At 40.4% G+C, this 14,603-nt stretch overlaps 1 protein-coding gene across 1 annotated transcript in view; it reads right to left on the bottom strand.

The window, feature by feature from the left end:
- Window positions 1–14,603, bottom strand: part of thsd7aa (thrombospondin, type I, domain containing 7Aa) — a 215,668-nt gene that overhangs the window by 140,501 nt on the left and 60,564 nt on the right. Inside the window, exons 2-3 of the mRNA XM_026300874.1 lie at window positions 12,721–13,927; window positions 826–1,074 (exon numbers count right to left, since the gene is read on the bottom strand). Coding sequence (XP_026156659.1) covers window positions 826–1,074; window positions 12,721–13,927 — 1,456 coding nt within the window. The remainder of the gene's footprint in view (window positions 1–825; window positions 1,075–12,720; window positions 13,928–14,603) is intronic.

Raw genomic sequence — 14,603 nt, 5'->3', positions numbered from 1 at the left:
CCTGTCCAAATCTTCAGAAACCTCTAGAAATTCTGGCCAACAAAATGTTTAATGTGAGACCTGTAAGTACAGAATAAAAACCTCATCATGCATAGCAACTTAACAATTATAATGATCCTGTCACTTTTGACCCTTCAAGCCCCTTAACAGAGCCAGAGGTCTGGAATGTTTGTTCTGAAAACCTCGGGGATAAATGTCACCTTACCATCATTCATAGCTCAGAATTTTTGAACTCTGATATTTGGGATAGGCAAAGTAGCATAAAATGAAGAAGCAAGACTGCTGCACAAACTATTACATTTTACCTGGCAGCCTGCCTGACGTGTGTCCTCTCTCTCTGCTAGATGTGTTCAACACAATTTGTGGCAAACTGCCTGTGCCTGCTATCCAACAATCCCCAGAACTCCGCAGTCCCTGTGACTGTTGAAGATGCATAAATCCTCCATCAGACTCTGCCTTTCTCATTCCTTCCAACTTTATATTCTATTTGTTTCATTTGTTTATGATACCAGGAATTTTGTTGTGTTGTTTACATCTCTAAAACACCAAATTCCATGGAAATCCATTAAATGATTAATTAGAGACTGGCAAGAGATATGGTTCTGGAATAACTAAAAGTTCAAAGTATTGGGAACGAAACTAACAAAGGGGACATTCTTGGTCATTGTAAGAATATAAAGCTGCTCTCAGTTAATGGTTAGGTTGATCATTAGGACAGCCCCTGTTTAGCCCTTTTCTTTTAGGGTTTTCTAGCATCCCAAAAAAAGGGAAAACAAACTCAATTCCACATCCACTCAATTCATCTTTTAGCAAACTAGCACTTACACAATGCAGGGCGGCACTCCATCTCCATATGGGCTGCAGGGCTCCTTTTCCTCCAGCTCTGGACAGTTGCTTCCTTCACCAATGGGGAACTGGCTTACTTTTCTGGTGCGAGTGTGTTCACCTTTGGGCCCGTTAGGATCATAGCACTGCTTGGAGCAAGCTGACCATTCAGACCATTCAGTGACATCACAGTCTTTACTGATCACACATGCCTGGAAGGTCACTGGCAATGTCTCCTGAGAGCACAAGCTGTAGAAAATAAAAACAAAAATCTAATCAGACAAGCTGAAACATTAATAGACTAGCTACTACAACTAATTCTGCATTAGAAATGTGACTTTAAACACATCATTTAACTCAGTTAAATCCCCACATTAATTTAACATTTATTGTTATTGATTTTAAGTGTCTCTAGAGAATTCTTAGAACAAATATGTCATTTGTACTAAAAAATATCAGTCACACCCAGCTACATATAAATAGGTAGTTCTTTTACAGCTTTGTTATATACCAAATAAAAACAATAAGAGCAACAGAAAAATAAATAAAATAAATGCATTCCTTTTAAAGAATGGACTAGTGGAGCTCCATCAGCATACACAACTGTAGCTGCCAATCACAGACCTACAATTAATGGTCACATTTTTTTTTCACATGACAACAGTTGGAACAGGTGTCTTTTACTAATGTTAACAGCCCTAAACACAGCACGTCTTAATTATAGTTTAATTGCTGTAATCATATTCTTATCCCAACTCTAAACATACAATAGCTATCTTGAACAGATATTGTAAAGAAAGAATCAGAAAAGTGTTGGTACTTTATGTAATGTGGGGTTTTGCAGAATCATCTAAAATAAATGCCTATTGTCAGACAATAGGTTTAGAAATTGATATATGTGATGACTGCTGGGTGCTGCAAACATGCTGCAAACTAGTGGATCTGTTTACAATATAATTAATTCAAAATGCTCAGTACAGGCATGTGTGTGTATTTCTCGAGTAGACAGATACAAGTAACAATTAAATGCACTGTGAAACGCTGGTTTTTAGTGATTGAACTGCAACGTTTGAAGATTATGATTTTGATATGATGAAAGTTCTAAAAATCATAACTTTAAAAGAATATGATAATAAAATGTGTAACCCACTTCAGGGTATGTACACGTTGCTACTCTAGGATTGTCGGAGCCAAAAGAGTAAAACAACTACTAGACCATTTGTAAAAGTAGCTATTGTGAACTTTAGTTAACATATGTTGAAACAGTACAATATGCAGTAACACCTGGGCCCTTTTTCTTTTTAACTACTGAAAATAAAATGTCCTTTTGAAAATGTTCAAAGTTTGTTTTTCTGTCCGGGAAATATCCCGTTCCAAATCCAATGAATGTTCAAAGTCAGTCAAAAATAGTCAAGTCAGGGATGTATCCAGGCTCTACAGAAGTAACTCGTTGGTGTCAGTCAGAGGGACTAACACAATGCTACCACAGAAGGATCTCATTTCAGCCGCTTGTATCTGGGATCTTGTCCTTTCGGTCATGACCCAAAGCTCATGACCATAGGTGAGAGTAGGAATGTAGATTGACCAGTAAATCGAGAACTTCGCCTTTCGGCTTAGCTCCTTCTTCACCACAACGGACCGGTACACTGACTACATTACTGGTGCCGATGCCCCGATCCATCTGTCAATCTCACGTTCCGTCCTTCCCTCACTCGTGAACAAGATCCTGAGGTACTTAAACTCCTCCACCTGAGGCAGGATCTCTCCCCTGACCTTGAGATGGCAAGCCATCTTTTTCCGGTTGAGTACCGTGGCCTCGGACTTGGAGGTGCTGATTCTCATCCCAGCCGCTTCACACTCGGTTGCAAACCGCCCCAGCGCACGCTGGAGATCCTGGCTCGATGGAGTCAACAGGACAACATCATCTGCAAAAAGCAGAGATGAGATCCTGTAGTCCCTGAACTGGACTCCCTCTGGCCCCTGGCTGCGCCTCCAAAATTCTGTCCATAAAAGTAATAAACAAACCAGTCAGTGACAAAGGGCAGCCCTGCCGGAGTCTAACATGCCCTGGGAACAGGTCTGACTTACTAGTGGCAATGTGAACCAAGCTCCTGCTCCATTTGTACAGAGGCCGGATAGCCCTCAGCAAAGGACCCCGGACCCCATACTCCCAGAGCACCTCCCACAGGATGTCACGAGGGACCCGGTCGAATGCCTTCTCCAAGTCCACATAGCACATGTGAACTGGTCGGGCAAACTCCCATGAGCCCTCAAGCACCCTCAAGAGGGTATAGAGCTGGTTCCAGTGTTCCGCAAATGTGATGGAAACCATATTGTTCCTCCTGGATCCGAGGTTTGACCACCGGCCGGATCCTCCTCTCCAGCACCCTGGCATAGACCTTCCCCAGGAGGCTGAGGAGTGTGATCTCTCTGTATTTGGAACACACCCTCCAGTCCCCTTTCTTAAAAAGAGGAATCACCACCCCGGTCCGCCAATCCAGGGGTACTGTTCCAGAACGCCACGCGATGTTGCACAGGCGTGTCAGCCATGACAGCTCAACAACATCCAGAGACTTGAGGTACTCGGGGCAGATCTCATCCACCCCTGGTGCTTTGCCACCAAGGAGCTGCCAAACTACCTCAGTGACCTCGGCTTGGGTGATGGATGGATCAGCCTCCAAATCCCCAGCCCCTGCTTCCCTTATGGAAGACGTGTTGACGGGATTGAGGAGATCTTCAAAGTATTCCTTCCACCGTCCGACAATATCCTCAGTCGAGGTCAGCAGCTCCCCACTTTCACTGTAAACAGTGTTGGCAGAGCACTGTTTCCCCCTCCTGAGGTGCCGGACAGTTTGCCAGAATTGGCCTCACCGAACTCCTCCCATATCTGAGTTTTTGCCGCCGTCACCGCTTGGGCTGCAGCACGCTTGGCCCGGCGATACCCGTCAGCTGCTTCAGGAGTCCCACAAGCCAACAAAGCTTGGTAGGACTCCTCCTTCAGCTTGACGGCATCCCTTACCTCCGGTGTCCACCACCGAGTTCGGGGATTGCCGCCACGACAGGCACCCGAGACCCTACGGCCACAGCTCTTAGCCGCCGCATCGACAATGGAGGTGGAAAACATGGTCCATTCGGACTCAGATGGCATTCCTGAATCAGTGGATGAGCTCATTGAAAAAGTGAGGGAAGCTTTTGGATTAAGTGATACATTCAGACTACTGCATCAGGACAAAGATTTTGGAGATGTACAGTGGGTACGGTAAGTATTCAGACCCCTTTAAATTTTTCACTCTTTGTGTCATTGCAGCCATTTGCCAAAATCAAAAAAGTTCATTTTATTTCTCATTAATGTACACTCAGCACCCCATCTTGACAGAAAAAAACAGAAATGTAGACATTTTTGCAAATTTATTAAAAAAGAAAAACTGAAATATCACATGGTCATAAGTATTCAGACCCTTTGCGGTGACACTCATATTTAACTCACATGCTGTCCATTTCTTCTTAATCTCCTTGAGATGGTTCTGCTCCTTCATTGGAGTCCAGCTGTGTTTAATTAAACTGATTGGACTTGATTAGGAAAGGCACACACCTGTCTATATAAGACCTTACAGCTCACAGTGCATGTCAGAGCAAATGAGAATCATGAGGTCGAAGGAACTGCCCAAGGAGCTCAGAGACAGAATTGTGGCAAGGCACAGATCTGGCCAAGGTTACAAAAGAATTTCTGCAGCACTCAAGGTTCCTAAGAGCACAGTGGCCTCCATAATCCTCAAATGGAAAAAGTTTGGGACAACCAGAACTCTTCCTAGACCTAGCCGTCCAGCCAAACTGAGCAATCGTGGGAGAAGAGCCTTGGTGAGAGAGGTAAAGAAGAACCCAAAGATCACTGTTTCTGAGCTCCAGAGATGCAGTAGGGAGATGGGAGGAAGTTCCACAAAGTCAACTATCACTGCAGCCCTCCACCAGTCGGGGCTTTATGGCAGAGTGGCCCGACGGAAGCCTCTCTTCAGTGCAGGACACATGAAAGCCCGCATAGAGTTTGCCAAAAAACACATGAAGGACTCCCAGACTATGAGAAATAAGATTCTCTGGTCTGATGAGACCAAGACTGAACTTTTTGGGATTAATTCTAAGCGGCATGTGTGGAGAAAACCAGGCACTGCTCATCACCTGCCCAATCCAATCCCTACAGTGAAACATGGTGGTGGGAGCATCATGTTGTGGGGGTGTTTTTCAGCTGCAGGGACAGGACGACTGGTTGCGATTGAAGGAAAGATGAATGCGGCCAAGTACAGAGACATCCTGGAAGAAAACCTCTTCCAGAGTGCTCAGGACCTCAGACTGGGCCGAAGGTTCACCTTTCAACAGGACAATGACCCTAAGCACACAGCTAAAATAACAAAGGAGTGGCTTCGGAACAACTCTGTGACCGTTCTTGACTGGCCCAGCCAGAGCCCTGACCTAGACCCAATTGAGCATCTCTGGAGAGACCTGAAAATGGCTGTCCACCAACGTTCACCATCCAACCTGACAGAACTGGAGAGGATCTGCAAGGAAGAATGGCAGAGGATCCCCAAATCCAGGTGTGAAAAACTTGTTGCATCATTCCCAAGAAGACTCATGGCTGTACTAGCTCAAAAGGGTGCTTCTACTCAATACTGAGCACAGGGTCTGAATACTTATGACCATGTGATATTTCAGTTTTTCTTTCAAAAATTTCTACATTTCTGTTTTTTCTGTCAAGATGGGGTGCTGAGTGTACATTAATGAGAAATAAAATGAACTTTTTTGATTTTGGCAAATGGCTGCAATGACACAGAGTGAAAAATTTAAAGGGGTCTGAATACTTTCCGTACCCACTGTATTTGTAAATTTGACAAACACTGGAGAACTTCAGAGTCTTGGCACTCTAAAGATCATCCTGTTGCCAGATGAAGACTCATTCACTGCTCAAACAAATGATGGGACCCAGTCTAATGATGATGCTCTGTCCTCCGTTGGCTCTGGAGACATTGATGATGCAATCATTCTCTGTTAAACGACCTAAACGTGGTGAGGCCAATCATATCCCATACCTTCCTGCTGGAGAGACATCAGCAAACCTTGAAGTTGAGCGCCTGGTACTTTTAAAGGAGGTGAAGAAAAGAAACAATGCATTGACAATCAGAGAAAAAATGACAAAGGCGTTTGCCTTACGCAGACAAGAGATTGTGGAAAATCAACCTAGTGTTCAAGAACTGCAAGAAAGATGGCCAGCTCTGTTTCAACAAGAGGAGGTAAAAGCATTTATTTTATTGAAAAATGTTAAAATGTGATTAATCCTGAATATTCCATAATTTTTACCATGGGATTTTAGTATGTAGTGTTTTTAAAAATGTCTTAGATGCCCTAATTATACCTTTTGTTGTTTAATGCTATGTGTGTATTTGTATTTTTACAACTAGTTCTCAAAATGAAATCATTTTTTTCAGAAGTCTATTTTCTGTTTCTCTTTCTGACAGATTAATGCCGAATTTTTGCGGATCACGACCATACCTTTACAGTCGAGATTTATGGCCTCTTTGGACAGACGGAGCTCTCAGCTTCTCCAGATTATCAGGAGCAAAGGTGGAGTCCTCCGTAAAAAAACTAAGGACACTATTGAAGTTATGGATCAGGTATCGGTTGGATGCAAACAAAATTGCTTGTGGCAGTCAATTTAGTAGGGTTTTGGTCTAATAAAAGCAATACATCTTGTACATTTGTAGAGTCTGGAAATAGACATCAGAAGAGAGTGCCTGCTGAAGTGCCTGATCATGTACCTTGGTGAAGATGCAAGCTGTCTGGTCAAAGAATACCAGGTAATGTAGGCAAAGAAAACTACTGCAATTTTCTCCAACCATGTGTAAATGATAGCAGAATTTAAAATGTGCCCTGGACATTTCCATTGTCATTGACGGTGTGGAAGTATTCAATGAGTTGCCCTCTGTTGCATGTGCCTGTGCCATGATGTTTGGACTCATGTATGCACTGAACTTAAAATATCCTGAAGGACTCAAATATACCTTTGAGGCCTTTCAAAAAATAATCATGGACATACAGAGTAAGCAGATGAGCCGAAGGATGCAGAACCTCTCTTCAAAGCTGCAGGAGTAAATTTGTTTCCTTTGACCCAGCTACAATGTTCTGCTGATGGTAATTTTTTTTTGTATAAAAGGCTCTATACAGTCCAACATCTTTTGTTTTTGGTTTAGAGACATTTCGCGAAAATTATGAGGGAAGTTTCATTTTTGGGTAAACTATTCCATAAAGGAAAAAAGACTTTCTACGATTGGCTAATTTGGTAGGTGTTTTATTAAAAGTGCTTGGTTTTACACTGCCCATTTGAAACCAGTTTTTGGGCCAAACGTGTTTTAACTTCAGAAGAATTCTAAAGTTATAGTTCTAAATTGTGTAGTCGGTTCTAAGTGACTGTTCATGGAAAGATTTTATGTTTCTCTTCGAAACCATAACTGATTTTTATGGTGAATTTACATTGTATCCAGTGTGTCCATTTATGTGGATACTAAAAACTGTTATACAGTATGTTTTTAGAACAATACCATACACATTGTAGAAATGTTTTGACAAAAATGGAATATAATTAAAAATATGCATTCAATCATTTTATTGACCTCATATGTCCACAGAAAGCTGCAGATACAACAGGAAAAGATGTCAAGACATTACTAGTGTAAAAATCTTTCTCATTTAGAGAGTGGATTAAAGTCACTGTAGTGTATAGATTATACAGTCTGGTGAGATACAGCGGTATGACCTACTGTATATCTCGTCTCTGTCTGTGTGATAAGCATGGCTGTTCGATACATACCCACACCGTTCTCTCTATTTTCAGCAGCTGCATCACAGCACCATGGCTTTGTTTGGACTTTAAAGACACTTATTTTTCTTTGTTTTCTAGCAGCTGATAGGCCATTTGGGATAATGACACACTGTTTCTCTTTTCTGCTCTAATTTAGTCTTAACAGTTAATTTTTTCTCAATTCCCCTGAACTTCTGGAGACTTTCAGAAGCATTTCACAAGCTCTGTCTGTTCTTTTAAGGTATTTCCACTTTTATTTTTTTATGAACTGTTTCTTTTTTCCCAAACCCTGTAGTAAAACAAGAGCAGTGTCTGTTAAAAAGACCTCAGAACTCCAGTTTGATACAGTGACTCATCTAACAATCCATACTTCTTATTTCTGAGGGGCTGGAGCCAATCCCAGCTGACAAGAGGCAGAATACACCATGGACAGAACTCACATTCACAGCTACAGACAATTTAGAGTCACCAATTAACCTAACCAGCATGTGTCTGGACTGTGGCAGAAAGCCCGAGTATCTGGAGAGAGCCCAGGCAGACAAACTCCACAAAGGCCCCAGGTTCGAACAACACTTATAGTGTTCTTATAGAACATTCTGTGTTTATTTAAATGACCACATGGCAAATTCAAATTCAGATTTTTTTCCTCAGTGAAATTAAAAAATAATGTCATAGATGTTCAAAATCATGCATTTAAATAACAGTATTTCTTTCACTTGAAAGCATATTTATGGAAATCTTATGAATCTTGGAAACACTGTCAAGAAGCAAAAACATGAAAATATTTCCAACCATTATAATGTGTTTCTGTTAAAAACATTTGATAAATGTTTAGTAAAGGATGCAATTCATCATTATTTTTAAGCCTCAACGTTTGGGGATAATTATCCATTTTAGCCACCACATAAAATTTATTCTAGTTGTAAATAAACTTTATCCTGGGCTTTGGCTAACAGTAAAATGTTCATCTCTACCAACAAAGCCTCTTTAAAGCTTCGACCATCTGTGCATTCAATGAGTGGCTATAAATGAGTGCGATGGTGTGCCTCTCTTTTAGATAAATACTACAAAGTGTATTAATTAAGAATCCAGACATGATGTTAAGCTTGAACACAGCAATATTACGAGTGGCATTTGCTTGAATGATTTATTAGTTCTGAATTTTCAGGCATTAAAAGTAAATGTATTTACAAGAGCCTTGATCTTGGGATGAAATGGATGCTGCTCAGTGCCCTCCATTAGAGTCGAGCCAGCACAGTGAGACAGAATGAGGCCATTCATCTCAGAACAAAGAATGTGGCTCTCAGACACCACATGGACATTGACCTCACTGTATAGAGGCTGTAGATCTTTGGGTGGATCTCACAGCAGAGCTTTGGTGAATGTGCCCAGTGCTGCTGGGAGAATTTGGATGGACACTGAGGTGAAACAGACAAAATGATGTGACAGACTTACTAATTGAAACTGACAGCAGTTTTCTTTTTTATTAAGGCCCTGAACTACTGCATTGCAAAATATTAATGGATATTATTAACAAGTCTGTTTCATTGTATAACAATGAAAGGATTACAAACAAAGGCCACTAATTTATCTGTAGTCATTATGCAAGATTTCAGAATATCTGTTAGCACTAACTAAACATTAGACTACACAGAAAAGTTAAAACTGAATGCTTACAGTGTTTCACAGCGCATACAAAATGACAGTGTTATAAGCTGTGCCACTTTAAACCACAGAGGACACTGCATTCAGTTGCAACATGCAGCACTCTGACTCTTCAAACTCTGCACAACAAGCTCATCCTACCAAGTAAAAATACAGTATGTCAACAATCTAGACATCCATCCATCCATTATCTCTATCTGCTTATTCCTATTTAGGGTCACAGGGATCTGCTGGAGCCTATCCCAGCTCTCTTTGGGTGAAAGGCAGGGGTACACCCTGGACAGGTCACAAGACCATCACAGAGCACAGTCTAAACAAACCTATTACATGCATACAAACATTTATAAATAATACTACAGAATTTGTGCATTCAAAACTTTGTCTATGAATTCATGTCAGAGACATCTTTGTTTTTAATGTGTCTAAAAATCTTTCTTTCTACATTTTCTGTACATGGCAACTAGCTTTGCTTGGGGAGAACAGTGGTGGACTGGTAATACGGCATACTGGGCATTTTCTTACATGTTGGGAGCCAAAATAATTTAATTTATTGTTTTTATTGTTGGACCCAGCTTGTGTGTCATTACGTTTGTTTAGGATGTTTGCCTCCTGTGATTGGTGAGGTTTACTGCCTATTTGAAATTGAAGGCTATCCTTCATTTCTATAGGTTGTAAGCTTTCAAAAGAGGTATCAATCATGCAGATCGGCAAATGAGCTCTGGAGCTTTTTCCTCAATGCCCAGCGAGTGCTGTGTACACAGCAGAAATCAGAGAGGTAAAATTTCAGTGTTAAACATTTCTGAGTTGAATTTAACACCCAAAGAGTAATTTTAACACATTGAGAGTAAAATTTTACTCAGTGTTGGAGCTAATTGACAGTTACTTATGTCGGTGTTAATCCAACTCCTTGGAGATGTAATTACACTCCACCCATGCATTTTAGTTTTTCGTTTGGGCAGATTACAGCCATTATCCATGTGTCCTGCAGATTGTAACTAAATTATTACATATTTATTTTCGATGCTGTGAGTTTTAATAGCTGCATGTACGGTTGAACAAACAGAATATTTTATTCAAAGCCTTGTTTGATGCAAGGCTTTCACAGGCAGAAAGAGATGTAATACCTATACTAAAAGGATAAATTTCAATATTTTCCTGTTTAATTCAAACTGTTTTTGTGGTGTTGTAAAAATGTTGGTGAAAAGTACCGTTTAGATAGAGCCATCTGCTAATGGGCTGCACGTTTTATACAGGTGAGTAATTTTGCTAATGCCACATTCATCTATTGGCAAACAAGCTATTTATAGACAATTTTGATGAACATCATCATGCATTCAGAGTTGTACTGAGGTGCTGCAGATGAAAGTTTGCATATCATACCTTCATTTGTAATGTTTTAATATAACTTGATATTGTATTGTAAAGGTGAAATAACTTGCAGCTGAAAGTTTGTATAGCCTACGTTCTTTTGTAATGTTTAAATTCAGCTTTGTATTGCACTACAAAAAAGAATACAAAATATACAATTTCTTAATTAAATTATTTTGTGTATTGGTGTTTATTTGACAGTTTTCTGTAGTCTATATTGTGTTAAACTATTTCTAACTAAATAGTAAAACCTAACTCTGACAGTGTTGTTTTTCTGAATCTTTTATGAGTTAAAGAAGTAACTGACAAAGTGTTAAATATTTAACTCTTTTGGCCATTAGAGCTGCTATAGATGCTAAATTGTTTTGTATTTCTGTAATTGTTTCAATTATTTTTATTTTGTATATCAATGTATTTGAACAATTTGGCACAATTGGATATTTCTCAACTAAAAGCTATATGACTTTGCTCTGGTTAATATTAATACCACCCTTGGCACAGAAGACAATCTGATGGTTTCTTGGGTTTTTAGGCTGCAAGAGTATAATTAGAGGGGAATTTCGATTTTTTTTTTTTTTTTTTTTTTGGTGGAAATGAAATCCTCAATTTTTGTTGTGGTCCATCATCATTTGCTCTTACCTGGTAGACTATATATTTAAATTTTCACATCTATAATAATCACCAAAGTCTCACCTTTATTTTGATACCAATCTTATCCATGTAGACCTTGTAGATGCTGAGAAAAGCTGTATTTATTTTGGTTTTATCATTTTTGTGCAGTACTCCCTCAGATCTCCATGACCCTGGTTAAGGAATAAGTGGGTAGAGAAAATGGATGGATGGGATGGATGGATTTTTGAGCAGCAGCCTCAAAAAATGGTCCAGGGCCTAAGAGGTTAAAAAAATGTTTTGGCCAACTACCCACCCACAAAGCAAGGACAGCGGTCTATTGGTTCGTTTTCTATACAGGTGGTCAGTCAAGACTGAGTGCTACACTGGTACATTTATCTTCAGCATTAAGCGCTTTTGGAGTGGAGTCTGTATTTATGTGGGTATTAAACGCTACATTTGAAAATGTTGTTATAGAAAGGCCAAAGCATTCAAAAACTCCAAAGGAACCAATTTACCATCCATTCATGTTAATGGCAAAATAAATAGTTTACTGTGAGTCTGTGCATTTTCCTACCTTTTGTGAAATGCTTGTGATGAAAAATATAAATAACACATTTGTACATGAATAACACTGCACTGACATACTGAAAGCACCAGAGCAGATTGTTCATGGTAGAGATTCCCTGCCAAAAAGAATGATGGCTCCAGTCATTCAGAGCCCCAGCACAACATGTACAGGTACATCTCAATAAATTAGAATATCATCAAAAAGTTCAGCTATTTTAGTTATTCAATTCAAAAAGTGAAACTCATATATTAAATAGATTCATTACGCACAGACTGATATATTTCAAGTGTTTGTTTCTTTTAATTTTGATAATTATACCTTACAGCTAATGAAAACTTAAAAATTAATAGGACGCAGGTGAACATAATTTAGGCTGATAACATAAATCCGCCGGGGACCAATGTAGGGAAAACAGGAACCTGATACAAAATAAAGGTCCCCCCCAGGAAGTCCCAAAAGGGAGTCATAACAGAGTGCAGGCAGGCTTACAAAAAAAAACCTTAACCCCTCATACCTGTGAAATCACAGGCCATCATGCACTGATGACATTCAGTCTAGTAATACCAACATTCATATTCACTTTAATCAAATGCTAACTCATAAACCTGAAAGTTCTAATGCTAAAATAACTGAACCTTGAGATAAAAATAAACCTCATTCTGGTAGTAAGGTTCACAGTAAATTATACTCTGGAGTAGCCTCTTAAAAAGTTGAAGACAGGCCAAAATGCTCTCACAAAAATATAGTCTCAAATATTAAGTCAATTTTATAGAAAGACGTGGACATGCATGCTGTGAGGTGATACATGATCAATATATTTCAGAAACACCATTCTTACCTCAGAGCTTCAACATTCCCACTCTTGTGGACACATGTCACTTCTCTGGTCTGGTAGCCGATCTGTAGGTCCCAGGACTTTCCTCCTGGACGGTTCTGACGGTTCCTGTTTCTCTTCTTCTTGATGAATTCTCTTGTCTCAGGATCCTTTCCCTTCCCCCTCTCCCTTAACCTCTCTCGGACTTTCTCTCTCGTTTTTTCTCTTTTCTCTTTGTTTTTAGCCTTTTTCTGTCGTTTGGGCTTGTCTGCTTGTCTGGATGGCCTGTCTGGTTTCCTGTTTGCTCTACCCAATTTTCTGTTGGGTCTGGATGGTTTTTCACCATTGCTGGACAATTTATCACTCTCCTTGGACCACCTTTCTCCTCCTATGTGCTGTTTTTCATCTTCTCTTGCCTGCTTGTCCCCTCGTTTTGGCTGTTTGTTGCCCTCAATGGACTGTTTCTCCCCTTCTTCGGACTGTATATCAACCCCTCTGGACAGTTTTCCACCCTTTCTAACCTGTTTGTCACTCTTTTTGGAAAGTTTATCACTTTCCCTGGATGGTTTGTCTCTCTCACTGGGTGATTTTTTAGCTTGTCGGGTTTGCCTTGCTAATGGGACAGAACAGGGCCCCCAGGGTCCCACCCTGAGGCTGTATAGGCTCTCCTCTCCCTCACAAGGTCCCGGCTGGCATGTCTGAAACTCCGTCAGGTTTGGGCAAGCTGCCCCACCAAACAGTGGCGGAGCCAGAACAAAACGGATCCTATTCTGTAAACCCATCCCACATGTTTTAGAACAGGGACTCCACAGGCTGAACTCAGACACCACACAGTCCCAAGGACAAGGAATAAGACAAGCCTGCTCCAGGCGTGGTTTAGGCTCAAAATATTCGCAGATTGTATCGTTTGTGGGCTCACCATTTGCTTTCTGCACACAGCCCACCTCACGGGTCTGGATGCCCTCCTCTCCCCGCATGCATACAGTGGGATGCTGCACCCCAGTACTGCGCATTGACACTGGGACACACTGATTCCATGCACCCAGTTGCCAGTCATACAGCTCTTTGTGCCAATCACACACTCTAAAGCAACTCTGCTGGTTGTCTGGCCGTTCTGTCTGATTGCAGTTGGTGTGCAGTGTAGTCCAGCCTTCAGAATGGGCACACCACACCGCCCTGCTCTGGCTGCCCCCAGGACCACATTCACTGCCCATACAACGACCCCATGGACCTGTAAAAAACAAGACAACAGGGAAAGATAAAAATGACATGAAGAAGAATAGAATTATGCTTTTAGTTGTAGAAAGAGTTTCAAGCTGCAAAAACATGAAAGCAGTCATACAATTAGACACGTTGTAAACAAACACCCAGGTGTGTAACACGTATTTTGAAAAGAACACAACATAATGTTGTGTTAAACAATTAACACCCATCAAATTTTCACACAACTTTGACCTATTTTTCTGGACCCTAGACCAGAGTCAAGCAGAGCAAAGCAGTGGCTCTGGTTTCTCTTCTCAGTGGTCAAGGTGTAAATGCACAGCTTCTATTGTGAATATAATTGTATGAATGGAAGACTGTGGCCATACTAAACTAGTAAACTTTGAAATCGCATATTTTTCCATTTTAGCATTACACCAGAAATGTTGGCAAAAGTTGATAAAAATAAAATATGCAGTGTGTTTTCAAAATGTTAATGTTTTGTGGTCTGTTTTCACATGCAAACTGAAGTAGTGTGTGTATGTGTTATTTATTGATTTAAAATGCTTCCAAGACAGCACGACTAACTGTCCACAAGCAAATATCTGATACAAGTGCTTCCAAGTGCAATAATAATGTCCTGACAAATACACACATATGTTCAATCACTAGCCTTCAATACTGTGATTGCACTTTCAGTGGATTTA

The sequence above is a fragment of the Mastacembelus armatus genome, chromosome 11 (genome assembly GCF_900324485.2).
Source record: "Mastacembelus armatus chromosome 11, fMasArm1.2, whole genome shotgun sequence".
NCBI classification, from domain to species: domain Eukaryota; kingdom Metazoa; phylum Chordata; class Actinopteri; order Synbranchiformes; family Mastacembelidae; genus Mastacembelus; species Mastacembelus armatus.
Note: the sequence above shows the minus strand (reverse complement) of the source record. Positions and strands in the feature narration are given on the sequence as shown.